Raw genomic sequence first — 26,373 nt, forward strand, 5'->3', positions numbered from 1 at the left:
TGCATGCATGACTGGCAAATTATAATCCAAGTCAAGCTTGAGTATTGGCTGGCAGCCACTCCTGCCGTCCGATTCCCTGGCTGGTCTTGAACCGCACCTTCCCAGCTTTAGCCAAGGTATGCCTGGAGTCGACTGGACATGGAGTGGACATGGAGTCAACATGAAGTCCAATTGTCCTGACCGCACGGGTGCATCGTGTAGATGTCGATTTTCAACCAGACTTCTCAAGATGTCCAACCCCGGTCAGCTCACAGTCAAAGTCAATGCAGACAATATCAAAACCCCACTGATTATTTTCCTGTGGCGGTTCATCGTTGGCTTGCTTTGTTCCACAACCTTTTGAGAATCTCGGATCACTACCCACAGAATCCACCCACTCCACGGCGACGAGCCAAGACGACAGCTCCAACTGCGCCTCTCTGCAATTTTTTGTTATCCCGTTTCGTGGAGCCTTGTCGGAGAACGGAGTCCTTGCATCCCGACATTGAAGAAAACCCATACGGGAGGATTGACGCACGGTGCCTATCCATAGGGCAGCGCCCGGACTCCCCGAATCGCGCGTATCTAGCCGTCACTGATAATAAATCTCACTGCTTGCCCGCACAGATTATCTACACGTGACGGTGCACAAAACATGGCGTTAGACACCGATCCTGGCCCGTGCCGGGCTTGCCATCACCCTCGGCCGCCAGCAGGGCCCCGGGGGTCCGCCATCACCAGTCTTTTGGCAATGGATGACGCTGCCGGTCGTGGTTGCGTCATTTGCGGACTTCTTTCTCGTGGTCTTCGTCAGGTTGTGGCGAGGAGCCTGGTGCCAAATCGTGTTGATCGCGGTGATGGTGATGGTAATGGTGTCGTTAATGTTGACGACGATGCCGTGGGCAGGCTGAGAATTGACTTCAACATGACAAACTCTGGGCGGAGTTTGGAGTTGCATCTCTTTGGATTAGGCATCACCGTGTCAGCAAGCGTACCCACAAGTAAGGGTTCATGACAGCAAAGCACTTGTTGCGCCTGTCTCGAAATAATTAAAGGAAGCTTGCACTAACTCCATTCGTAGAATCACCATGGCTTCAACAGATGCTCCCTGACCTGCCCATAAGCCATCATGTGCCGGACGCAACATCATCCGCTACCACCTTGACATGGATAGAGGCATGTTTGAAAAGTTGTGATGACCATCATCTCGCCTGCAGAACATCGTCACAGCACACTCCTAACGTGCAAATACGGCTACTAGATTTGGAAGCTGGAGATCCTGCCGTCGTTCAATTGATCGACTCTACTAGTCAGACTGGTCATTATGCCTGCCTCAGCCATTGCTGGGGCCACAGCACCAATGCCTTCTCAACTCTATCTACTAATCTGGATACCCACAAGGCTGGCATTTCACTACATGAGCTGCCTTTAACATTTGCAGAAACCATTACTCTTCTTCGAAAACTACATATTCGGTACCTCTGGATCGACAGCTTGTGTATCATCCAGGACGATGAGCTTGACTGGCACCAACAGGCAGCTCAAATGGCCACAATATATCGGAATGCCTACATGGTAGTGTCGGCCGCAAAGGCATCAAATGCTAAAGATGGGCTCTATTCATCCGTAGCTCCCGAATTTGCCTTGCATCCCCTTGTTTATTCAGACGGTGACTTTGGTCCAGAAACCATTTGCTTCCGCCGTGCCTTTACTCACCTACCCAGCTACATGGACCATCGCCTTGGTGCGAAAGCTACCTCCTTCCCAACATTCAACAGGGCTTGGATCTTCCAGGAGCGGTTTTTAGCTACACGCGTTATTCATTTCGGTCCTTCAGAGCTCATCTGGGAATGTCACGAATGTACAGTGTGTCAATGTCGTGATGGCGACATCCTAAATACTCAAACACCTTGCATTGCTTCCCAGAATCTCAATAAACAGATCAATCATATCTCACATCCAAAGTCGTATTTCGGAGCGAGTGCCCTGAGCTTTCAAGCGGAGCAGGAGGTACAAATACGATGGCACCGTCTCGTCGAAGAATACAGCAAACTGCACATGTCGTACGAAAGAGATATCTACCCGGCCATATCAGGTTTGGCCCAAGTCTTCCACGCCTGCTTGAAGATGCAATACTGCGCTGGGCTTTGGAAAGAAAACTTAATTGGTGACATGGTCTGGCATCCAGAACCAAAATACAGGGATGAATCCTCTTGGTCGAAAAGACCAAGGCATTGGCGAGCGCCAACTTGGTCATGGGCGTCTATCACGTCGCCTGTGAAATATCTATCCGATTCAAGCGGGCTCACATCTTTTTGCAGCTTGGTCGATGCTAGATGTGTTCCATCGGGGCAAGACCCAATGGGGCAGCTTGTTTGCGCCGAGGCATTAATTCGTTCTCATGTTATCAAAACTACATTTACATACAGGACCTGGAACGAGCAGACATCGAAGTCGCCATGGAACCTGTTTGACTTGGAGCTAGCAAGGGGACGCATAGCTAATGTTTGGGCTGACTACGATTGTTCTTTGCCAGGGGCCGATTATTTACCGCCCAGCAGCGAAATCCTTGTCATTGTTCTAGGGGAAAAGATGTCTTCTAAAGCTCTAGAAGCATTGCTACTAGTGCCAGGTGATGTTTCTCCCGGCCAGTATGAGCGTTATGAACGCATTGGCCTTGTGGAGTTCTCAAGGCCACCGGGGCTTATGGGCGAAGGACTTGACCCCTGGCTGAAATACCTGTCATGTAGAAGTGAACAAATAGAGATTCGCCTCGTGTAGATTAAAGAAAATGCCATGAATCGTCAATTCCACTTTGGGGCATGGATTATAGGTATATCCCGGTAGGTGATGAGCATAATACACAAAAATTAGTAATTTAATACGACTAATAGCGGGACCTAATGCTGACATTAGATGTCACATCTGGAACCGATGAAAAAATGTGGATAGCGTCAAGAATGATGCTCCATTTGTGCACAAACAATTTGCATGTGATCAGGGTCCTCTTCAACAGCTCTGCAGCTAACGCCTTGGCATGAGTGAACCGCGTCTCGCCTTTGATCTTATTTAGCTCAACCGAAATATCTTCATAATTTACGTTATGTGTCCCAGGAAAGCAACAGCCACGTGTTGCGCCTAATTCTTGGCCAACCGCCACCAAGTTATGGTTACCATATATGCTCATCCTCAAACGGATATTCTCTCAATACCAGTCTGAAACAGAAACAAACGGAAACGCTCAACCCATCCAAACTTGGTGAGGTCCGCCGTACTGCATGTCGGTAGTCTCGCCTACCCCTGTATTGTAATTTGATGCCCCGAAACCAGATGTCTGAGCTGAGTCGCCAAACCCAAACCCTGCATCAGCATCTGCTCGGCCAAGTCCCATGTCACTGTACTGGCTCAACAGTGGTGGTAAGCTCATGTATGCTTGAAGTCCGTCGAAACTCAAGGGTAGGTCGAACGCATCGAGAATCTGGCCGTTGTAGTAGCCGATTTCGGATTGCGCCACGTCATTGGTTTCATGTAGGATGTCCATGTCAGAGGATATAGGTGGTGCAGGAGGAACATGTTGAGGAGACGGTAGGTCTGTTTCTGGCGGAGGATCTTCGTTGGATGCGCTGGGCTTCTTCTCGTGTTGGCGGATGTCTTGACGAGCCATGCGGTATATGGCGAGAGGGTTGAGGACGTATTCTGGTGTATGCGGCGCTGGACTGGGTGCTCTTGGGCCACTGTGATTGTCAGCGCCTGTATTATACGCCACGAGACAGTCCATTTTTCGTCAATGAGGGACGAGACTATGACTTACGGCTCTTCATTGGACAGTTCTGATCCGTCTACGGTTCCGGGTAATGTTGATGGAACTTCAATTCCTGCTGCTGTTATCGTGGCTAAAGCCGAAGCATGCTGCGGTATGATTAGCATTATTCATATCGAAAGGACATGAAGCTGCACTCACCAATGGCTTCGCAAGAGCTTGCAATGGAATCAGCTTTTCCAGAACCCTCAAATTCGCACCAACACCTTCAACAGTCATGTCCCGGAGTACATTATCTTCATGTCTTGCTGGCGTTCCCAATCTCTTGCTCAAATAGTGCACCACAACGCGAAGTGAATCATGAGCAACTACGCAAAGCCATGTATCCGCAAACCCTTCCAGTCCATGATGCAGTGCCTCCCTGAAAACATTCGTCACCGCAATGCAGTTATCGAAGCAAGCATTTTGAACTCTCTCAACAAAGTCGGCCTTGTCAGGGGGGAACTGGAAAGGTGCTCGGATGCGGAAAAGTTCAGGCATGCCTATACGGGTGAGATCGCACATGGTTTGGTGGTAAGTCAGATGGAGAAGCATCAGTGCGCCGTGCTGGTTGGATATTTTGCGCTTTTGAATAGCTGATCGATCGAACTGAAGACTTTTCGGGAGACAGTCTGCCCACTGGCTTAAAGATTGGCAGACGAGCGAGAATTCGGAGTCTTGGGACCATGGCGGCTGTGACTCGTCGAGGTGTTTTACAAGTCTGTGTCGTGTTAACATGATGATAAATGTCTGAATAAGTAATGTATGGAGAATGTAATAGCATGTACCTTAAGACCTTTTTACGCAACCCCAGCAACAGAACAAAATGCGCTGCGACATCCAACTCGCCACTTTGAGAGATTGACTGTTCATCCAGGGGGAACATAGGTGCTGTTGTAGCTTTTGTGGTTTCGAGCGTGAAGTCGGTCTCGTCAGATGGCAACCGGATTCTGATGTTCTTCTCGTGAATCATGGTAAGTTCATCTACACCACTGCCGACCCAGGAATCCATGACATAGACACTCCACATGATTCGACGGCAAGATTCGAGAAACGTTTCTGGTGCCATTTTCGATTCAGGTCTAGGCTGGACCGACATCGGTTCCACGTTGAGTTGCAAACCCTGCACCAAGCGAACTGCGAGACCGGTTATCATAAAGGCGGATGAGTAGTTTCCAACGCGGAGTTCGTGTTCATGTAGTAGGATCGCGGCCTGGTTGATGTTAGCTTACAGCCCATCTGAGATTGTCCAAACAGCTACTCACCATGATGGTCTCCGGGTTGGGGCTATTTAGGCTCATAAACAGCAACTGTTTCGCCCTTTGTGCCCATTGGGTGCCAGCTCGGAGAGCATATGACGCTCCCCGGCGTTGAGATTTGGGTGTTGCGACGGCATAGAATCTATCATAGGGGATCAGAAATGTCACCAAAATAAGACCGTAGACAATTCCACGACTTACTTTGCTCCCAGGGCGCACATCATTAGTAGTACTGCATTGTTGTTACGATCTTTCTGTGACTGATCTTCAAAACACTGCATCCATGAAGGTCGGTGGATAAAGCCAAAGCATCGAAGGGGATGTATGAGCCTGAAATAAGTCTTGACCAGACGTAATGTGCGATTGTAAGATGGAAGTGTCGTGGAAAAGAGCCTACGGGATCGTGTTAGTTAAAAAGGAGTTCAATGATCAGATTCATTGCATCAATATGGATGATAGTACCAGCTCAACGAGTCTACTGTGTCTCCAATATCTCTGCTCTCCGCCGAGCCAGGTGATATACCGGCCATGTGTTGACTCGGCTGCCGATTTTCAGCACCCGCGGTGCCGTTCTCAAAGACATTCGACATCTCTTCATCAACTGAGTCATCGCCACTTGAATAATCGAAGCTAGAAGGCGTCGTGTTACGTTGCTCATAACCATCAGATCCGCGCCAATTGGAGGCTCGATTTATCCATCTCGGTGCTTCTTTTCCATCATACTCGCATTTTGCTGCTCTTCTGCGACACCGTTCACAGCCTGGCCTCTCTCCAGAACATCGAACTTTGGCTGTTCGGCAGGCATTGCAAGATCGAAATGTGCGGTGACGGTGGAATCTTTCCGCATTGACGGCGTGTTCTCTTGCTTCTGAGCTAGTACTAGATCTAGGCGTAACTGGTCGTAGGCAGGGAATCTGCAATCTCGCACAGTTGGCACAGCCATTTGGGCGCTCGTCACATTTCACCTGTCATGTGTTAGAAAATGGTCAACCCATAGCTTGACACCGGAGGCAAGGCGGGCACGGGCAACCATGTTCGTCCAGCAAGAATGCGTGCCTTGTCTTTGCCAAGCCCAGACATGCATGGTAAACTGGCAACCGAGACAGTTTGTGATACATACCTTGCGAGCTCTGCAGGTACCACAACCTGTTGGTTGGGAGAGTGAGTTAGCTGTGATCCACCTTTGAACATATTAGTGGCATCATTTTACCTGTCCGCGAGCGTTTCCCTTTGACAGCTGAGTCGGTTGGCGCCATTTGAAAAACCTGGGGTACCGACTGGCCCGAGTTCAAGCGCGGTGTTGTCTCAGAACCAGATGTTGTTGAACCGCGGCATGGACTGTCGGTGATTTCGGCTCGACACCGCCGTGACTATTAACTTTGCAACAGCAGTAGTAGGCCGCGATAGTTCTGGGGAACGGTGATGGGGCAACGCGGTCAAGTGGAGCAAGTTTCGAACTGACAAATGAATCAAAATGATTGTCACGATGAAGCCAAGCCGTGGCAAGAAGTCGATTTGCCAGTCCCGCTCTCTGATGTGTAGATGACAACTGGTAGATGAGTGGCGATGCAATGCAATTGAGGGAACAAATTGTTGAAAATCTCACCCAGCACGCGATTCTGTCCTGAACTCACCTCAGCGCCAGATGGCCCCAGTACAATTTTCAAGCACCATTGAGCAGTCAAGTTCAAGCCCGACTATTCAAGAATCTGGGGTTTGGATATCGATGGTGTCAGCCATCCCATGTCATGTAGCCGACATCTCCGTAAGACAAGTTGATAAACTGTCGTCGGCGACCTCGCTTAATAACCGAGCGAGCCGTCCGAAATCTTCAGCAAACTGCAACAGCCCGCTCTAATTGGCCACCGACCACATGGTTGGACCTGTTGCTGGGTCTTGGAGACCCCAGATTCCGGGGACTGGAACATGATTTCCAACAGAATTCAGTAGCCAAAAACAAAACCGGCTTGTCGCTGCACGGAGCACGTATTCAGACTCGACGATGGCGATATTCTGCGTACTACAAATATTAAAAGACTCCCATTTCAAGATTTCCTGAGAATATGGACGCCACCAACCTGAAGTAGTCGGCACTTGGTTTCAACCCTAGTTGTGTTGGTCTTTGCTGACATCGGGAACCTGAGAGTTATATCCTCGGCATTGTCTAGTTTCTGCAGAGGATCGAAATCGTTGCAACCATGGTTCGGACATTTACTAATTTATACTTTATATGCGGGTTGGCAACTTTGGGGGGGTTGCTGCAGGGTTTCGATGTTTCTTCTCTTTCTGCTATTTTAGCTACACCACAGGTACGTTTTGTTCAGTCTTCAGGTCTTCTGAAAGGCAAGAATGAGCACCTTGCTTACTGTGAAATTAGTACAAAGAGTACTTTTCGAAACCTGACTCTGTCACCCAGGGGGGAATCACTGCCTCTATGGCTGGTGGTTCCCTCCTCGGAGCCTTGCTTGCTTCTTGGACTGGAGATCGTGTCGGCCGTCGCGATTCCATGGCCATTGCATGCGTCATCTTCATTTGTGGATCAATCCTTATGAGTGCTGTGCAGAACCGGGCCATGCTCATTGTGGCGCGAATTGTTAATGGGTTTGCTGTCGGTATGCTTACAAGTCAAGGGTTAGTATCTTACGTCTTCTCCATTATTTCATGATGCAGCAAGGTACAGCAAGGTACTAACAAAGTTCATAGACCGATTTACATTGCCGAACTCAGCCCGGCCAAGCGACGTGGTCAGCTTATTTCCCTGCAGCAGTGGATGATTACATGGGGCGTAAGTTGCTATCTGCCGCCAATAATATTACTAGAAACTGACGGAAAGGAAGATCTTGATCATGTATTACATATCGTATGGAACCTCGTTCATCCAGTCGACTGCCTCATTCCGACTTCCTTGGGGGCTGCAGATGATCCCGGCTATGGCCCTCCTAGCCTGCATCCCGTTCATGCCCAGGTCTCCCCGTTGGTTAGCCAAGAAAGATCGTTGGGAAGAAGCACTCGAAACGCTTGCTTCCGTTCGATCTGGCGGAGATAGAATGAATGCAGAAGTCCTCGCCGAGATGCAAGAAATCAGGGAGCGTGTTCAGTAAGTGTGAAAGGTGGCAATTGATGTTTGCAAGAGACGTTTACTGACATTTTGTCTAGGTTGGAAGAACAATATAATTCTACCAGCTGGATGGAGCTGTTTACCTCACGAAACATTATCCGTGTCCACGTCGGAATCTTTGCACATGTCTGGGCTCAATATTCCGGTACGTTTTGTCACACCAAGTAACACTGCTTGAACTCTCCAACTAAATCTGACATGCGTTTTTCAGGTACCAACGCATTCATGTACTACATCACATTTCTGTTCCAGATGGCTGGTCTATCGGGCACAAACAACTTGACCATTTCCAGCATCCAATACATTATCAACACGGTGATGACTGTCCCTGCACTACTATTTATCGACAAATTACCTCGCCGCAAAGTAATGATGTCGGGCAGTTTGCTCATGGCCATCCTGTTGTTCATTGGCGGCGCAGTTATGGCAACTCAGGGACATCCAGTACCAGGAGGTCTCAAGGGTAGCCCGACAATTACCTGGGTCATCGAGGGCGGAGCTGCTAGCAAGGCCATTATCGTGTGCAGTTACTTGTTCATTGCAACATTTGCGTGTACTTGGGGGTAAGTTTTCTCTCCCGCGGAGCGCATGTGCCCCCAAAATCATTTTCCATCATGTTGGATACGATGTGTTCGAGAAGCTGACAGAATCAAAATCGCAACAGACCCATGGGTTGGATTTATCCTTCTGAGATCATCCCGCTATACATCCGTTCCAAGGCAGTTTCACTAGCGACGCTCTTCAACTGGGGGTGCAACTTTAGTCTCACCTTCTTTACACCTCCAGCATTCCAAAACATCCAGTGGCGGTTCTACATGATCTTTGCATCGTTTTGCCTGGCGGCATTTGTCCACGTGTTCCTTTTCTTCCAGGAGACACAGGGTAAGACGTTGGAAGAGATGAATGACATTTTCGACAATAATACATTTGCGTTTGGCAAAATTAAGGTGCCAGAGGAGCGGTTCGAGGATTTAGTGGAGAAAGCGCAACAGAAGTTTGCGCCAGATGGAAAGGCCATTGCCGAGGCATGAGCAGGATTGTTGGCTGCGAAGATAGCGTAAGATGGTATGCCACCAGCCCTAGGAAATACTTTAATTAATAAAGCATCTACTTGTTTCTCGGTATTTTATTCGTTTTTTCTCGACATGCTTCGTGACGGAGAGATGGAATCATCAATGTCATTCGGAGGTCATATCAATGAGGCATAGTGGGGCCTTGTCACTGGAACTGGAACTTAGCTTGATCGGCAGAGAGGAAATAGGCGCACGTTGATTGGGAAGGAGCGACCAGACTTGGCCAACAGCACACACAACGTTGGCCCACTTTGTTCCCAACTCCACATCCTTCCAGCCCAGCCAGATGTGTTGCATCACAATCGAAACCACAGCCGAACGAAAGATCCCCTTCGTCCGAGATGCCCAAAGCCTCTTTGCCTTTTGCAGCACCTCCGATACCCCGTCTCCATTCTGACGAGACGACACGGTTCACACACTACCGTGGCCCATGCTCGTTTTTTTTGGAGGCGGGCAGGCATATTAATTGAGTGACGGCAAAAGGCAGAGCAGGGCAAGGCAACGCATTGAGCGCATCGAGCTAATACTACGTTGCGACCAGCATTTTCTGGACATGGACATGATCCATGTTGCATGTGAGCAAAATCTCAGCTGCCACAACCTCCGTCATTACCTCACACCAGACACAACCCAAGACACAGGACACGAGCAACGCCGCCGTCCACGCCCATTCCCTCGGTCACTTCACTCACCTCACCTCGTCCATCGTCATACCCCTACTGCATTCTAAGTTGTCTATTCCCTGGGCTGAAGGAGGAGGAGACTTGCCTTGACCCTTGTTGTTGCCAAGTCACTCCACGGCTTCATGTGCCATGCATGCCCTTCTACCACATGCAAAGCAATCAAAATAGCCAGCCTCTTTTTGCTTGTTTCAACTAACCAGCCAGCAATCTAGGCTCCGAGACCATAATTAGTTTGACTTTCTTTTCAACGACTTGCCTGTCACAGCTGTCTGTCACACCCGACACCCTGTCAGCCACAATTTTACACGACCGCATTCCTGGTGATACTGTGTAACCACCTGCAGTAAGTGGCCACGCGCATCAGCTATAACTCAAACTCGCATTTCTTGGCTCTTCTTTATCTTTTTGTTTTACTTTCGACATTTCCTTAAACCTTCTCCCCATAGAATCGATTTCAAAACTTTTTACGTTCCCCCGAATCCTTCCTTGGCAGCCTTCGGCAACATCTTGTCGGTCCATAGGCCCTTGGCCCACTCCTAAACCCACGGCTTCGGACACAAGGAAGGCGGTTCGAGATTGGTGCTAGTAGCATCAATCTTCTTGAATAATTCCCGCTGCCCCCCTGGCTCATGCCTAAACCCTATCAAGCTCTTCCCCAGTCCTTACAGGCCTTCATTACTTGCTCTGCAAGTCTCCTCGTCCCCAGACCGGCCCACATGTCAGGAAGATAGAGTGGTCGCTCAAAGCTCGGTGTTGGCACCAGAGACGGGTTACAGCAGAAGCAACCTCCACGATTCCTCTAACAACTATTACATTTACACCTCTTTAACATTGGTGCTCGTGTCCCGGCTGGATGCGGGAGGATCCACTCATTCATCAACTTCTTGGGTGTCATCTTCTTCATTCATCCATCCTTGTCGGTGGTACTCCGTTTATAAGCACTTATATCAGTTCCCATCTTCCCACCCGCGTCTTCGGCATTCCTCACTTTACATACTAGGCATTGTCCACTCATCATTATCTCTATAACCCTATCCAATTCTTCATGTCTCAAGTGTGATATGCCAGCCTACTATCTTCAGGATTGTCACTATTTCTACCGCACTGCCCTGCGAGGCCTCAACATTAGCACCAGTGTCTCACCACTCTACTCGTAAACCCGAGAGGCAGAAGCATCGCTAACACACTATGACCGCCAAAGTCAAACGAATTTTCAACCCACCAAACTCCTTAGCTGAGAGGCTGGCTGAACCTCTTCCTAATTCTGCGACCCCTCGCAAGCTCCCAGAGTCACCGCCATCCCTCGCAGCTCGGGTGCCTTTGAACTTGTCTGGTGCGTACCCGAGAATGCCAATGGACAACCACGGGGAAAGTCATAGGGATGGTGGCATTACCTTTGCTGCCCAGGATAAGCTTCCCAAGCTTCCTATCCCTGACCTCTCTGGTACTTGCGACAAGTACTTGGAAGCACTCCGGCCATTGCAGACGCCCAGGGAACGAGCCGAGACGGAACATGCTGTTAGAGAGTTTCTCTCAACCGATGGACCGGATCTGCAGGAGAAGTTGAAGAGGTATGCTCAAGGAAAGACCAGTTATATCGAGCAGTTTTGTAAGTGGCAAAGTGAAGCAATATGGCGTGCTTGATCTGGCATTCCATGTCCTCAGATCATATATTCTGACCTTCAATTTCAGGGTACGACTCATACCTTAACTTTGATAATCCCGTGGTCCTGAACCTGAACCCATTCTTCCTTCTGGAAGATGATCCCACACCAGCACGCAACAACCAAGTCACCCGTGCCGCGTCCCTTGTGGTATCAGCACTGGAATTCATCCGAGCAGTCCGCAAGGAAGAGCTCCCGCCAGACACGGTAAAGGGCAAACCCTTGTGCATGTATCAATTTTCACGACTTTTCGGAACAGCACGAGTACCAACGGAGAATGGCTGTCAGATTGTGCAAGACCCTGAGGCTAAGCATGTTGTGGTCATCTGCCATGGCCAAATCTACTGGTTCGATGTCCTTGATAATAACTCGGACGTCATCATGACCGAGAAGGATATTGCCATTAATTTGCAAACTATCACCGAGGATGCTGCACAAACTCCCATCCAAGATGCTGCCAAAGGCGCTTTGGGAGTCCTCAGCACTGAGAATCGCAAAATTTGGTCCGGCCTGAGAGATGTCCTGACCAAGGACCCCGGGTCAAACAATGCCGACTGCCTCAACATTGTAGACTCGGCTCTGTTTGCCCTCTGCCTGGATTACACAGAGCCCCCCGATGTCGCTGCCTTGTGTCAGAACATGTTGTGCGGCACCAGTGAGGTGAAGAATGGTGTCCAGATTGGAACTTGCACCAATCGTTGGTACGATAAACTGCAAATTATCGTCTGCAAGAATGGAAGCGCCGGTATCAACTTTGAACACACAGGTGTCGACGGCCACACAGTCCTACGATTCGCTAGCGACGTCTACACTGACACTATTCTACGATTTGCCCGCACCATCAACGGCCAAGCCCCCACGTTGTGGACATCAACCAGTCCTGATCCATCCAAGCGAGATCCCGAAAGTTTCGGAGATGTGAATACCACACCACGCAAGCTAGAGTGGGATATGATCCCTGAGCTGAGCATTGCGGTGCGTTTTGCCGAGACCAGACTAGCTGATCTCATCGAGCAAAACGAATTCCAGTGCCTTGATTTCAGCTCTTATGGCAAGAACTTTATTACATCGATGGGATTCTCGCCAGACGCTTTTGTTCAAATGGCCTTCCAGGCAGCATACTACGGTCTCTACGGCAGGGTTGAATGTACCTACGAACCAGCAATGACCAAATTCTACCTTCACGGTCGTACGGAAGCCGTCCGCACCGTGTCGCAAGATTCCGTCGATTTTGTCCAATCATTTTGGGCCGATAATCCTATTGAACAAAAGATTGAAGCCTTGAAGAAGGCCTGCCAGAAACATGTCGGCCGCACAAGAGAATGCCTCAAGGCAGAAGGTTGCGATCGCCACCTTTATGCACTCTTTTGTGTGTGGCAAAAGTTCGTTGATGATGAAATGGACAGTGGCATGAGCAGCATTGGCCAATCCAGCCCAACAGATGGCTATTCACCAGTTGGGAGCCCTGGAAAGGAGTCTTCTGGATCAATGGATCAAGTCGTTGAAGTCAAACCTAATAGGGAGCGAGGTGATAGCACAAACTCTCGCTCACGGGATGCCCACCCGTTGCCGTTCATTTTCGCCGATGGTGGCTGGGATAAATTGAATACGACTGTCCTGTCCACGTCAAACTGCGGCAACCCGTCGCTTCGACAATTTGGCTTCGGTCCTACATCTGGGGACGGTTTCGGAATAGGGTACATCATCAAAGACGACTCTATCTCCATTTGTGTATCCAGCAAGCACCGCCAGACGAAGCGTTTTGTCGACACTTTGGAAAGCTATCTTCTGGAAATTAGACGTATTCTAAGAATTACCAACCGCAAGAGCTCAACTGTGAAATCCAGTCGGGCACGAGAAGCAGAAGAGGCTAGACCAAAGCAAATGAGTAGACTCAAGTCACGCGGACGACTGATCACCACAGAGGGCGCGGCCAAGGGATCCGCCAGAGCTGATACAGCAAGTCAAACGGAGGAGAGCGCCATTGGCAGCGATGATGACGAATTGGGTGGCTGTAAGTTCTCTAGACATTGTTGCTTATCTCGTATCCCTATACTGACATGGATAGATGGTTTCTTCGACGCCGGCATGCTATTGCAGGCTTTGAAAGCGAGAGATAGAGCAGCTGATCCAGCCGAGAGCGCCAAGGCATCGGAGAGAGCGGCTGTGCAGGCCAGAAGGAGGGATGTGGGTAAGAAGTTGAGGTTAACTACGGAGTAGAGACATGTTGTATGATTATGGGTTTATGAGTATTTGCGTTGGATATCCTTGATAGATGACTGGAAATTGAAACCATTGGACGACTTTCATATCGTTTAAACAGCGCGTGATATAGTCATGTTGATTCTGAGCTAATTACCCTTGTTCGCCGTCGTCCAAAGAGTGGTGTGACATGCACGTTTGGAAAGCAGTGTAGCCTTTCATGAATGTATTCACGATATCTACAAACTCAGTCACTCTTGATATCGACATGAATATAGAATAAGTAGCTACAGGATATGCCAAACTCTAACCAAACTCCAAATCCAATCAATGAATCCATGCCATTATAAACATATCCTAGCAATAAAACCCGCTAACATTCAATCTGTACTTCGCCTAGCCTATTTTCAACTCTTAAGCCAGCTCATGCATCTGACCACGGTGGTTCTCCCCAGTCTGGGCGGGAGCCTCATGCACAGGACCCTGAGGTTGCGTATGCGGCTGCCCCTGAGCAGGTGGTGTTCCCCCAATGGGTTGGAATCCAGCGGGCTGCTGGCCTGGGGGTGGTGTTCCGTACGAGTTTGTCCAAGTCGGTGCAGGGCTGGTCGTCATATGGCTCATTCGCGGGTCCGTCATGTGTGACTGAGTTGGTGAGTTGGGGTCCATGGGAGCGCCTTGCGGGTAGTAGCCCACTGGGGGAGATGGCGTGTTCTGGGGATACTGCTGAGGAGGATATCCCTGGGGAGGAGGCGAGCCGCCGTAGTAGGCTTGCGTCATGGGCGCGCCAGGAGTAGCGTTTGGCGGCATGGGAGACTGGTCTGACGATGATGGCTGCGACTTGCCAGCAGCGTTCTTCTTCCTGCGGAGGATGAAGAAGAGGGCGAGGAGGCCGATACCAATGGCGGCGACACCGCCGACAACACCTCCTACGATTGCACCGACGGGAGTGCTGCTACCGCCGCCGCCGCCGCCGTTGCCCCCGGTTTGAGTTGCTGATGCTGAGGAGCTGGTGCTCGAGTCGGTAGATGTTTCACCACCGCTAGCAGTGGGAACTGGGAGGGTACCAGCAGCCGAAGTGGTGAGGCTTTGGACGAAGCGAGAGTAGCTTCTCTCGTCGGTTTCGCCTTTGTAGGTGGTGTAGGCGAATTGGGCAGTGGAGTAGTTGATTGAGTTGCACCAGTAGTCGGTGACGTTGCCAGCGAAGGCAATGGTGTTGCAGTATGGGAATCCGGTACTCGTGCTGTTGATATGTTGTTAGACGGTACAATTCCATGGGTAAAGCGACAATTACACCGATCTTGGCAGCTTGGTGCAAAATGAATCAACTTACCACTTGAGAATCTGCGTGTTTTCGGCACACAGATGATCGCAAGAGCTTGACTGGTACATGGCATTATCAACACATGCGAATCGGAAGTTGAATGCCTGGCTGTCAAAGCACATGATCATTCCCGAAAAGGTCTGCTGAGCCTGTACGATGCCACATGTCGCGCTGCGGCCGCAAGTATACGGGATAGCATAGCTGCCAGAGATAAAACCACAAGTGTTGTCGGGGGCAATCATCATAGTCAACGGCGTCTTGCTAGTGGTGGCTCGTCTGAACAGATTCTCGGGCTCAAATCTATCCCAACCGGGAGGGGGAGTAGGTCGAGGAGATATCCCATCGTCGGCAAGAACAGCAGAAGCCGTCTGTTTAGCTGCCCTGGGGGCCATGTTGAGACCTTGGACTGCCGTTGATAAAGCCGCAACGGCTGTTGCCAATACCGAGGTCGACTTCATGGTGGCTAGTGGTCGACCGACCTCTGGAAGGTTTGTGTTTTGTCGTGCAGGACGATCAGAGCCTCTGACACCAAATTCAAGCAGCAACAGCCACTTGCTTCCGCGAGAGTGAGGCAATTTGGAAGAAAACACGAACAAAAGGGAGTGTCGATTCTCACCTTGGCTGACCGTCAGAACTTCAGAAGCTGGTGCGCAAATCGGTTTTATTAATTGAGCCGCCACATGGGCTGGCTGCCTACTCATGACCCCAGCATCGTGCAAATACTTGCTGTCTGGACTCTGGAGGGCCATTGGCATTGGCAGAGCCTCTGATATCCATATCCAGGGCCTTCCCTGAACCCTCCATGTTGCCGCATAGCCCCCGGTCCGTAGTGCTTCCCACTCAGCCTTAAACTAGTGCCTGTTGGAGTCGGTGGGAACATGACAAGATTGGCTGCGTTGGCAAGCTGCCCGTCTCTGAAGCCAAGGTTTGATGGAGGTTAATGGGGCTTCAGACTGAACTGGCCCATTGGCAGCCCTGCAATTCGGATTGTGGCTTGCAGAAGCTGAATGAGAAATGGGCCACAATGTGCGCCGAGACCTGACGAGGCAAGGAACTAATTGCCTCTGATCAGTTGAGCAGACAACATCCGTCTTGGGAGGTCTTCAGCACAGGAGATTTCTTCCGTGCGGTGCGTGCTCTTTGTTTGCCCAACCGATTGCAAGGGTAGCATTGTTCCTCTTCGTTGGTGAACCCGAAGGCGGCAGGCTAGTTTGATTTCGATGGTGTGTACGGAGTAGATGACTTACGTGTTCCATTCAAACGAACTGCGGAATGGCGGCCGCGATTTGATTGTACCTTTGTTCTTCTTGCTGTGGCTGCTCAGTAGCAGAACTGGCGATAGGACAGTTGATAGTATTCCGCCTTCTTGGCCACACAGTTTTGGAGGCGTCATGAGACATTGGGCCGCGGACAAGCTTCTTCAGTATCTGCAACGCCATTGTGTGACAGGTCGTGATGTGTGTGATGGGCAGTCTCAAGAACATCAAACCCTCACGTTGGCAGGGTATCGAAATTGCACATCCAGACTCGCTGCCGTCAAGCCATTGTTACCAGGGCCAGCGTGAACGCCAGAGACTCTGCTTGAGGTGCCATGCCCGTCGTGTTCAATACGACCATCCCCAAAGCAGATGGCGCCCACATCGCCATGTCAGTGGCACCACACCTAATAATACACTTTAGCCGCAATTTTTTGCTGGTGAGAGGAACATGACGAAGCAACCAAAGTGATGTGCCACCACGTGCAAGGCACATTGCGTTCGTTTTGTTCTCCAGAGAGCGATGCGTTGTACTGTATTCAATTCTGCGTTTCGAGCACTAGTCAGTCTTTCTCGTGAAACTGATGTGAAAAGGGATGTATCTCGCAATTTCGTGCTCCATAGGGTGGCCTTTGGAGAGCACCACCAAGAATCAGTGTGACAGAGACATTCCGGGGTCGATGGGATGAATGTTGACCCGAGCAACTATTTTTGTACGCAGCAAGGTGGTGCATGGGAAGAGTTGGTCTGTCAGCATTTAGCAGACGTCGAGTATTGAGGATCGGAGAGGGCCAGAACGGAGCCTGATCCTGTCCTCATCAGCATGAAAGCCTCAATACCGACTGCCTGCCAGCCAATTGTGTGCCTGTATAAGTGGAGAAAGAAGCTTCAATTTTAGAATCGCGAACTCACGTCAGACCGCCTTGAGTCCAGGGTAGGAATTAACCTGGCAGTTCATGTATTCTCATGATAGATGCAAATCCTACGAAATGAGGCATGCTTCTTATTGATAAATACGCGGGGGATGTCAATAGGCATTACATTTGACAGGATGACTAAGATTCTTCATATGCAGGCTGCATAACTTTGTGCAACTGTTAGGAGTCGCACCAGCTTGTTGTTCAACTTCAAACGCATCCTGCCAATGTGGGGTCAGTGTGAATGACACTCACGACAGACAACCTCCAACATCCATCGCGCAATGCGCCAATCTCCCACACGCATGCCTTAAACCCAACACCTTGATCCGCAGCCACTTGAAATGGATTAACCAGCACTCTAGCCTCATCGCATCGATCTAGCAAGGCTGTATGTCCCCGGCTGCTCGATACCATCTACCCCAGAAACACGAGCCTATCATCTTACACGAACACAAGACGCGTGCATGCCTCTGCGATTCAACCTCACACGAGGCTGAATTGACACTTGGCATCCATCGCCTCTCCCGCTCGGGCTCCCATATCAGCAATCACACACCCCCTATCGTTATCCTCTCATCCCTCATGACCGACCTTCTTCATATTCTCCCGTCCTTCCGCACCAGCCCCTTCGGGGCTCTCCTGCCAACAATCGAGCAACATGCCCTATCAACAACAGACCTTCTGGCTCTTCATCCAGCGGATATCGCCAAACAAACACATCTACCGCTCCTGGATCTGAAACGACTCATCGCAGCAATCCAAGCCTCACTATCAGATGACCTCGTGCCACGATATCCCCTTCGGCAAGATGCCAACTCCAATCCAGCCCCAGAAACGTCCAACGATGAGACCGAGCCAGCAGATTCAAACCCCCAGGGAGCCAAATCACCAGAAACAACCGCAAACGACGCTACCAGCAGAAGCAAACCTCCCTCAGCATCATACATCAGCACTCTTTCACCAGAAATAGACGCAGTCCTCAACTCTGGCATCCCAACATCAACCATTACCGAAATCACAGGCGAATCCGGTGCCGGCAAGACTCAATTCCTCCTCTCGCTCTGCCTTGCTGTGCAACTCCCTGCCCCCCATGGCCTCCGCAAGCAAGCTCTCTACATCTCAACAGAGTCCAGCCTGGCAACCACTCGCCTCTCCCAGATAATGAAATTCAACCCCGTCCTCCAACAAATTGACTCTGCAGACCGCCCATCACTAGACAACATCCTCAGCACAGTGACGCCGGATCTCGAATCACAGGATCACATCCTCGAATACCAAGTCCCAGTGCTACTGTCAAGACACAACATCGGCCTAGTGGTCATCGACTCCGTGGCAGCCAACTACCGCGCCGAATTCGAAAGGTCCGGCTCTTCATACGGCTCTAACATGGCCGCACGGAGCGCCGAACTTGTCCGCCTAGGAGCCCTGCTGCGAGACCTAGCAAGAAAGCATGACATTGCCATCGTCGTCGCGAACCAAGTATCAGATCGCTTCTCCTCATCAGCCCCAGTACCAAGAACGGTTCCCTACAGAGCTACGCAGGAAAGCCCCCTCGCTTCACGTAGCATGCCTCCACCGCAGTCCACCCTCGCCAGCACGCCCTCGTCCTCCGTGCCATTCTCCTTCCCGGAGGATGCGCCGACACACCCTGCATTACGTCTTGAGCATCAGCAGCGCTGGTTTACCGGCTGGGGCGATGATCCCCGTTCGTCACATTCGTTAAAAACACCTAGTTTGGGGCTGGTATGGTCGACGCAGATTGGGTGTAGGATAGCATTATTCAAGAGACCCGTTTACGGACGGCCGAGACAGATTGCAGCTTCTATAGAGGCGGATGATGATAATGTTGACAGGGGCGCTACCTTGAAGAGCTGGCGGAGGTGGATGAAGGTTGTGTTCGCCGGACATGTTGCTGCTTCGGGGCAAGGGGTGAATGGGGCCAAGGAATTTGAGGTTACGATGGGAGGAATACAGTCTGCACAGAAGAAGGGCAAAGATCAATGATGATGATGAACGATGATGATGAATGAATGAAATAGACTTTGGTGACACATGGGTTACACATTTGGGATACATTGAGGAGATCATCGTACGCTTATATGAATGAGGTTCATAACATATCATTAAATACAACCGTTTACCATAGACTCAAAACTCCGATAAAAAGTTACAGATCCTTTCCCATCCCAACTACCTAGGTACATACGTAGGTAGGTAGATATCTAATCCTATCATTGGGGATGGGGGAACTCGTCCTCCAGTTGCAGACGAACACCGACATTCATACTGATCAGCTCCTGTACAAGCAGCTTGGCCGCATACGGCATCTGCATCTGTGTCACTTCCCTCGTGCTCTTACAGGTGTTACAATAGCCCTTGTATCCAAAAAGGCCACACTGCTGACAAATGTCAAGCGTGACACCATCGGAGCTCAACATGAGACGCTCTAAGAGTAGTTGTGAGGCGCCATACGCAATGAGGCAGTCACGTTCCATTTCTCCGAGACGCAGTCCACCGTCACGGGATCGACCTTCAGTTGGCTGTCTGGTGAGGATGGCCCTGGGTCCGCGAGATCGGGAATGCATCTTGTCTTGGACCATGTGCTTCAATCGCTGATAGTAGATGGGGCCGTTGAAAATGTATGCCTCCAGCGGCTCTCCTGTCAAGCCAGACGTAAAGTAGTCCTTGCCTTCCCAGGAGAAGCCGTAATCGAGAAGAACCTGGCTCATATCCTTGACTGGGTGCGATCTGAAGGCATCACCGAAGCCATAGTCTGGCCGACCGTCGATAACCGAAGCCTTGCCTGTTAGGCATTCTAGCAACTTGCCTACCGTCATTCGGGACGGGAAGCCGTGGGGGTTCATGATGATGTCAGGGCAAAGGCCATTATCTGCAAAGGGCATGTCTTCCTGATCCACAATGATACCAACGACACCCTTCTGACCATGGCGAGAGGAGAATTTGTCACCCAATTCTGGTCGGCGAGTTTGTCGCGTTTGAACCTTGATCACAGTCGTATCCTTTTCTGTTTGTGAGATCATAACCTTGTCAATGTAGGCAGGATCAGGTATTCGGTACGAGATGGCAGAGTCACGGTATTCGCTTGGTCCGCGATCAAGACCAATTCCCGTCGTAGTGAGGTCTAATGGCGTTTCTTTTTTAACCATGACCTCTCCACTCTTGACTCGATAGCCGACAGTGGCCAACCCATCATCGTCCAAAGCTTCATATTTCTCCTCTCGACGGGTCGTGCTGCCATTGACCTGATTGACTGGGTCTCCAATTCGCTCCCTTCGACCATTGGGATACTTCTGCAACTCCGTGGTGTACTTGCGGAAGACCTGGCAACGCCCAAATCCCCTGTCTATTGAAGCCTTGTTCAAGACCAGGGCATCCTCAATATCGTATCCAGAGTACGACATGACGACGACCGTGGCATTTTGTCCAGCTGGAAGCTTGTCGTAATGCACAAGCTGAATGGTCTTGGTGATAACCATCGGGCGTTGTGGGTAAACGAGAGTATAAAGCAGTGTATCAATGCGGTTAAACTGATTGTATGCAATTGCTCCAATAGCTTGTTTACCCATAGCACATTGATATGTGTTTCTAGGAGATTGATTATGATGTGGAAATGGGATCAACCCGGCCACGGCTCCAAGGAGAGTGAATGGCTCAATCTCTAAGTGTGTTGTGCTTTGTGTTATTTGATTTTCATAAATAGTAACCAGGGCATCTTGTTCCTCATTGACGTCGAGGTATTCGACGATACCTCGTGTCAAAAAGTCGTCGAATGTAACCTTCCCAAGGTGTAACAACTTGAGATGATCAGCTGTAAGCTTTTGCTTCCCGTTCTTGACAATAATGTACGGTCGGCAGATGCGACCTTCATCTGTCGCAATGTGGACGGCATTAAAATGGCTGTTCAAGTTAATGCTGACGAATGGTGAGATCCAGCCCCTTCGACGCATGGTGCGGAATCTTGAGGCAAATCGCTTGGGATACCGTGTAAGGGCAAATGGTGTACCATTCACATGAATGATATATGAGCCCTCACGGTGCATTTCGGCGCCTGAAAAGTTTCGGATGGGCTCGACACCCGTATCCAGTGTAAATATCCATCGCTTCACAGGTGCCTCGTCCACATTGGTCGTAATATGCGTCATGAGCGCCAAATTCTTCACCAGACCGCAGGCTTCACCTTCGGGAGTGTCTGAAGGACAAAGCATACCCCACTGTGATGGCTGCAGAGCACGCGGGCCAGAGACCTTTCGCGTCTTTTCGAACTGAGAGCTGATTCGGGTCATCATTCCCAAGGCACTGATGTAACTGAGCCGGCTGAGCACGTGCGTGACACCCGCTCGATTCATGTTGAATCGCTTCACACTCCAATTACCTGTTTGAATTGCACGGTTGATTCCCATGCCAATATTGTTCGCGTGGTTGCTGATCATATGAACAGCATCGAGGGGAACTGCGCGATTGTTTTTCTTGAGAAACTTGTCAATAGACATCTTGACCTCGCCCATGAATCGCTTGAACAAATCCTCAAAGAGAAGAGAGAGGAGTTGGCCTGCCAATTCCAACCGCTTATTACCAACAAAATCCCTATCATCAACCAACTTGGAATCCTGCGATGCCATCAGGACTCGTCGTGTCATCATTGCCACGTAAATAGCTTTAGGATAGAAATCCAAGCCCTCGATGGGAACATGAGCGATAATGAGGTTGGCAAGGGCGTCAAGGCCTTCTTCAACATTGTTCCGGCGAACCTGCGGTCCAAACATGGCCCTACGCGACCCCATCTTGACCCTTGAGCCGATGTATTCTAAAGCCTGATGTTGTGTGAAGACACCAGCTCTGGTTGCCTCATCAAAATTGATAACAAACTCGTCCTGATATCGACCATCTGAACCAGCGACCAGTTGCATGATTTCGTAGTCAGTCAACCCTCCCAGAGCCTTGAGAATAATTACAATGGGGATGCCTTCAACCAGGACGTTGTGTGTCATAACAATTCTGTCCTTTTTCAAGGTAACATATGTCTTTGACTTTCGTTCGTGGGTCGAACTCGTCACTGAAGCAGATATGACGTTGTTCTTTTCGTCGGCTTCGACAATGACTCGATTTTTGCTCAGCTGCTCCTGGATCAATATGACTTTTTCCGTGCCATTGATAATGAAGTAACCGCCAGGGTCAAGAGGGCATTCATTCATGGCCTCCATTTGGGCGTTGTTGGCACCGCCCAATCGACACTTGGAGCTCTTTAACATGACTGGCATACGACCCAGAGGCACGTCTCTCCGTATAATTCGGCGCTTATCTCGAATGTATGCGATATCAACGACAATGGGAGCGGCATATGTCATGTCTCGCAGTCGACACTCCATAGGGGTGACCTCAGTTCGAGACTTAGCATCATTGTGATCTTGGCGACGAGGTCGATCGACGCGGATATCTGTGAACCTGCAACAAAAGCAAATGGCGTGTTAGCACTGGTAACCCTCTCCGTCGTAGGTTGCAGACAGCAATAACAGGAGAAACGTACTCTAGCCAAAAATTGCTGTCGACATCGCTTCGAATGGTGCGGTTCGCTCGGACAATGTCCTTGATCTCTTGTTCGACGAAAAAGTTGTATGAGTCGATGTGCCTAGTAAACAGCAGAGGTCAGTACATTAAACGGCATTGACCCCCGTACGAGGAAGGAATTTGCGCCTACTGTTTTACAAGCCCTTGAAAGAAAGGTTAGCTTCAGCTCGACAAGCCATCCGAGGCACAGTGTTACTCACCCTTTACTTTGAGAAAGGCGGGCAAAAGCTGGAACTTGTCGTCCTTGGTGTTTACCGGATCGGTAAGCTTCTTGCCATTGTAGAATGGCTCCAAAAGGGCCTCGAAGCCGTCGTCCACCAGCGACATCGTGTCCTTCACCGTGCACGTCACCGCAGAGAAGTCATTTACGAGTATGGCGGCTGAGGTGTTGTGTCCTGGCCTTTGTCGAGCTGGTTGGTGACTGTACGTGGACGTCCAGATTCTTCAACTTTTTTTTTTGCGACCAGACGCCAGCTCAACTGCATGCCATTGACAGTCTGGCTGGTCCAAAAAAGTCAAGTTCTTGCCCCGCGGAACAGTGGGAAGCAGAAAGGTGGGGCTGACGTTGTGACTGCAGAATGTCAAGCTCTGTGGTGGGGGACGACTGGCATTCAATGTCAAGTTCCATTTGATATCTCGTCGGTATTGAGGCATTCATTCAACAGCTCATTACGTTTTGGGACTAGCATATTTCTTTAAGAATCATTTCTTTGGCTTTAGAAGCATTAGAACCGTTTGTGAGTGCACGCATGAAGCGGAATGTGAGCAATCCAAACCGTTGTACTCCGTAGGTGTGTAAGACCCGCGATAAGATAAGCCAGACAGCTGGTCCAGCCAGCCGAAGAGATCGGACTGTGGCACATTTATACTCCTAAAATCAATGCCAAGATAGCAATCTCACAGCTGGCCGCAAATAGTCTATGATATTAGGTTCGGCTGGTCGGCGAGATTTGTCCTGCAGAGAAATCGATTAAGTTGCAGCTGACGACCACTCCGAAGGCAATCCTACCCAACTTGCTTACAACATACCTTGGTACCTACTAGGTAGGTAAATTGGCTAATCGTCAAGTAGTACCCGAGCACTCATCGACGTCCTGGCAAGATCGGTATGTAAGCCGGCCAAACACCTTCATATATGCCTGTAAATGCAGGCGAGGTTTGGCCTAGTTCGATCTTGATCACAAAAGGCCGCTCGCATCATGGATGCCTTATCAACTCAACCCAGCACGAGACGAATTTTCTTGTCCTGCCATCATGTCAACTCAAACTTTTTTTTGACCTCAAGCGCGCAACGCACAACCCCGCACTCTGAACAAGGCAGTTGGTTGTGACTGTTTTTCTTTTCACAGTACATGATGTATGTAAGTATGCGTTGGCTCACGTTGCCTCCATAAACCCAACACCGTTCAAACCCCATGCAAATATGTGGCGCTGCGCTGCAAGAAAAGATCATGTCATTGAACTCCGGTTTCCAGTTCGGAAGTCACAACACCACACGGAGTGGCCATTCGATATGTAGAGCGCTCATGGACTCCGTCATTTGGAGTCTAATCCGAGTTTCCTGGTTAGTCAATGTGTTTCCATGAGGGCTGAACAAGGGACACGACCTGGTCAGTTAGCACCTCGCAATTCCACCACGTACTCAGATCCGATCTAGGAAATCACCCGTGTGAGACGGGCGTCAAAGCCCCAAATCATGTCCATTGCATCCTTCGCTTCCCTGTCAAGCCCTACAAAAAGTACACCCATACCACGGCGAAGTACCTTCAATGTGGGAGCATGTACTCGCGCCCACACAAGCGCCGAACCCAGTGGCGTGGCAGGGTGAGGATTGCAGGATGGGGATCCGCACCAGGAAACTCCCAAGTGGTACTCCGTACTCCGTAGAAGGCTCGAGGCTCGAACAAAGAACCATCCCCGTCCTGTCCTCTCCTGTCCTAGGCTTGTGAGTTGGTGGGACGGAAGACGGAACGTCGTGTGTGGTGTCGCCTCCCAAGTCCCAACCCCCACATGGCCTCCGGTCAAATTCAACGTCGACTGGACCACTCCACTCTGGCAAGCCATGCAAAATGTCGGTGAGCGATGCTGTGGACAGGCGGTCGGTGTTGGAAGGAAAGGAAGGGACACGTCGAGGGGCATAACCAGAGACTAATATACTGAAAATCCAGCCTTGGGCAGCCTTGGTTGGCATCTCAACAAGCAAATATTATTCAAGGAGGGTGCCACAGCCAAAGAAAGCAGGGTATAGCGCATGCAACACCACCGTAGTTGACAGACCTGACTTGCATGATACCTCATTGTTAGGGTACGGGGTTAACCCTGCCCTAAGCCGATGATGTATCATGTACGTGCGTGCGTGCGTGCGTACGTGCTTGCAGGAACAGGAACAGATGCGAGCCTTCCTTCTTTCGCATGGGTTTCTGCTGCTTGATGATGTGATGCCAGGAAACGGCACAGAAGGCATTGCAGCCGAATTGATTTGCCCTGTGGTCACATCTGGCGTGAATGTGGACGTGATGTGAGAGATTGATAGGCCATCAAGAACTCAGGTGGGCTTTTGCGGCGGCGAGCATTGCGGGGCAATGGGACTTTGAGATCCGGTCCGCTTTGGTGGAGCTCCGCTACGCAAGCTGCTTGTTGGCAAACACCAATTGGTTCTTCCTCATCGAGCTGATCAAACAAACCATGACTGTTGCAGTACTCCATCCGTGCTCCGTCTATGCCCATCCAAAAGGATACCTTGAACAATCTGGGGAGGGGTGACGCTGCGCAAATAGTTTTTTCGTCTCGTTCTCAATAATTCCTATCTGGGCACAAGTGCTCAAAATAATGCCATTCTTCTCCCCAGCCATGGTTGAATATGCAAACCATATGCGTGGTTGCTTATCAAGCTAGCGGAATGAACCCTCAGCCCCAAGATCTGCGGCGCGATACCTTTTTTTTTTGTCGCCTAGTACAGGGTACCAGTTGCAGATCCAAACGGAAACATGAGCCAGCGACCAAGCAGCACCTCTTGGTGCATGGGATTTGCTGGACCGTCGGCAGTCTGGTTTTCAATGTGGCATCGCAGCCAAAACGCCACCTATGGAGTATGTTGATAGAAAGCCTAGTGTTTGGTTGCTTTGACAGTTTTCAATCGAACAAAGCTGGTCAGCGTGAAAATACTCTTGAAGAATGCTTGTAATAGTTACTTGTTCCTTACCTAGCCAAAACCCGGCTCCAATATTCCGTCACCACACTCCCAACTTCGCAGGATGGCCGAGAGGACGTTGGTGCATATCCTTATTCCTGTTCCCCCGGATGGACAATAGCGAAGAAGAAGGGTCTGAGTTCAGCAATCGGGACCCCTCCCATGACGCCATATCATGACCATGCCTGTGCTGAAAGGGTCTGCGTGTGGGGTCTAGTGAATACTTTGAAGCAACATTTGAACTTTTGGGAAAGGGCCGCGGCGCTACGAGAATTGTGACTTCAACCAGGAAAGTTGTGTTTCCTCCGTTGGCTGTGGACTAA

The 26,373-nt window shown here is 50.1% G+C and overlaps 9 protein-coding genes across 9 annotated transcripts; 5 read left to right on the forward strand and 4 right to left on the reverse strand.

The window, feature by feature from the left end:
• Nucleotides 1-634: 634 nt before the first annotated feature.
• VFPPC_01831 (chromosome transmission fidelity protein) lies at nucleotides 635-2,760 on the forward strand (the record flags this gene model as incomplete). Its single annotated transcript, XM_018281591.1, has 2 exons — nucleotides 635-980; nucleotides 1,061-2,760. 2 exons carry the CDS (start codon nucleotides 635-637, stop codon nucleotides 2,758-2,760), a joined length of 2,046 nt encoding a protein of 681 aa, XP_018150374.1.
• Nucleotides 2,761-3,220: 460 nt separating this feature from the next.
• On the reverse strand, nucleotides 3,221-5,980 carry VFPPC_13167 (fungal transcriptional regulatory protein; the record flags this gene model as incomplete). The annotated part of the gene is made up of 8 exons (XM_022428863.1): nucleotides 3,221-3,713; nucleotides 3,791-3,888; nucleotides 3,941-4,499; nucleotides 4,567-4,991; nucleotides 5,044-5,179; nucleotides 5,239-5,430; nucleotides 5,500-5,629; nucleotides 5,761-5,980. 8 exons carry the CDS (start codon nucleotides 5,978-5,980, stop codon nucleotides 3,221-3,223), a joined length of 2,253 nt encoding a protein of 750 aa, XP_022284763.1.
• A 1,255-nt stretch (nucleotides 5,981-7,235) lies between these two features.
• On the forward strand, nucleotides 7,236-9,186 carry VFPPC_13168 (sugar transporter; the record flags this gene model as incomplete). Its single annotated transcript, XM_018290945.1, has 7 exons — nucleotides 7,236-7,346; nucleotides 7,415-7,668; nucleotides 7,741-7,822; nucleotides 7,875-8,134; nucleotides 8,194-8,300; nucleotides 8,367-8,718; nucleotides 8,820-9,186. 7 exons carry the CDS (start codon nucleotides 7,236-7,238, stop codon nucleotides 9,184-9,186), a joined length of 1,533 nt encoding a protein of 510 aa, XP_018150376.1.
• A 1,913-nt stretch (nucleotides 9,187-11,099) lies between these two features.
• On the forward strand, nucleotides 11,100-13,795 carry VFPPC_01832 (carnitine acetyl transferase; the record flags this gene model as incomplete). The annotated part of the gene is made up of 3 exons (XM_018281592.1): nucleotides 11,100-11,520; nucleotides 11,604-13,589; nucleotides 13,644-13,795. 3 exons carry the CDS (start codon nucleotides 11,100-11,102, stop codon nucleotides 13,793-13,795), a joined length of 2,559 nt encoding a protein of 852 aa, XP_018150377.1.
• A 396-nt stretch (nucleotides 13,796-14,191) lies between these two features.
• Nucleotides 14,192-15,556, reverse strand: VFPPC_01833 (transmembrane alpha-helix domain-containing protein; the record flags this gene model as incomplete). The annotated part of the gene is made up of 2 exons (XM_018281593.1): nucleotides 14,192-15,017; nucleotides 15,108-15,556. 2 exons carry the CDS (start codon nucleotides 15,554-15,556, stop codon nucleotides 14,192-14,194), a joined length of 1,275 nt encoding a protein of 424 aa, XP_018150378.1.
• A 2,300-nt stretch (nucleotides 15,557-17,856) lies between these two features.
• VFPPC_01834 (DNA repair protein rhp57) lies at nucleotides 17,857-19,278 on the forward strand (the record flags this gene model as incomplete). Its single annotated transcript, XM_018281594.1, has 1 exon — nucleotides 17,857-19,278. One exon carries the CDS (start codon nucleotides 17,857-17,859, stop codon nucleotides 19,276-19,278), a length of 1,422 nt encoding a protein of 473 aa, XP_018150381.1.
• Nucleotides 19,279-19,505: 227 nt separating this feature from the next.
• VFPPC_13169 (DNA-directed RNA polymerase II polypeptide) lies at nucleotides 19,506-23,187 on the reverse strand (the record flags this gene model as incomplete). The annotated part of the gene is made up of 4 exons (XM_018290946.1): nucleotides 19,506-22,737; nucleotides 22,820-22,921; nucleotides 22,991-23,003; nucleotides 23,061-23,187. The coding sequence occupies 4 exons, from the start codon at nucleotides 23,185-23,187 to the stop codon at nucleotides 19,506-19,508; spliced, it is 3,474 nt and encodes a 1,157-aa protein (XP_018150382.1).
• A 1,396-nt stretch (nucleotides 23,188-24,583) lies between these two features.
• Nucleotides 24,584-25,051, reverse strand: VFPPC_15439 (hypothetical protein; the record flags this gene model as incomplete). The annotated part of the gene is made up of 1 exon (XM_018293192.1): nucleotides 24,584-25,051. The coding sequence occupies one exon, from the start codon at nucleotides 25,049-25,051 to the stop codon at nucleotides 24,584-24,586; it is 468 nt and encodes a 155-aa protein (XP_018150383.1).
• Nucleotides 25,052-25,720: 669 nt separating this feature from the next.
• On the forward strand, nucleotides 25,721-26,329 carry VFPPC_01835 (hypothetical protein; the record flags this gene model as incomplete). The annotated part of the gene is made up of 2 exons (XM_018281595.1): nucleotides 25,721-25,979; nucleotides 26,067-26,329. 2 exons carry the CDS (start codon nucleotides 25,721-25,723, stop codon nucleotides 26,327-26,329), a joined length of 522 nt encoding a protein of 173 aa, XP_018150384.1.
• Nucleotides 26,330-26,373: the final 44 nt, after the last annotated feature.

The sequence above is a fragment of the Pochonia chlamydosporia genome, chromosome 1 (assembly GCF_001653235.2).
Source record: "Pochonia chlamydosporia 170 chromosome 1, whole genome shotgun sequence".
NCBI classification, from domain to species: Eukaryota; Fungi; Ascomycota; class Sordariomycetes; order Hypocreales; family Clavicipitaceae; genus Pochonia; species Pochonia chlamydosporia.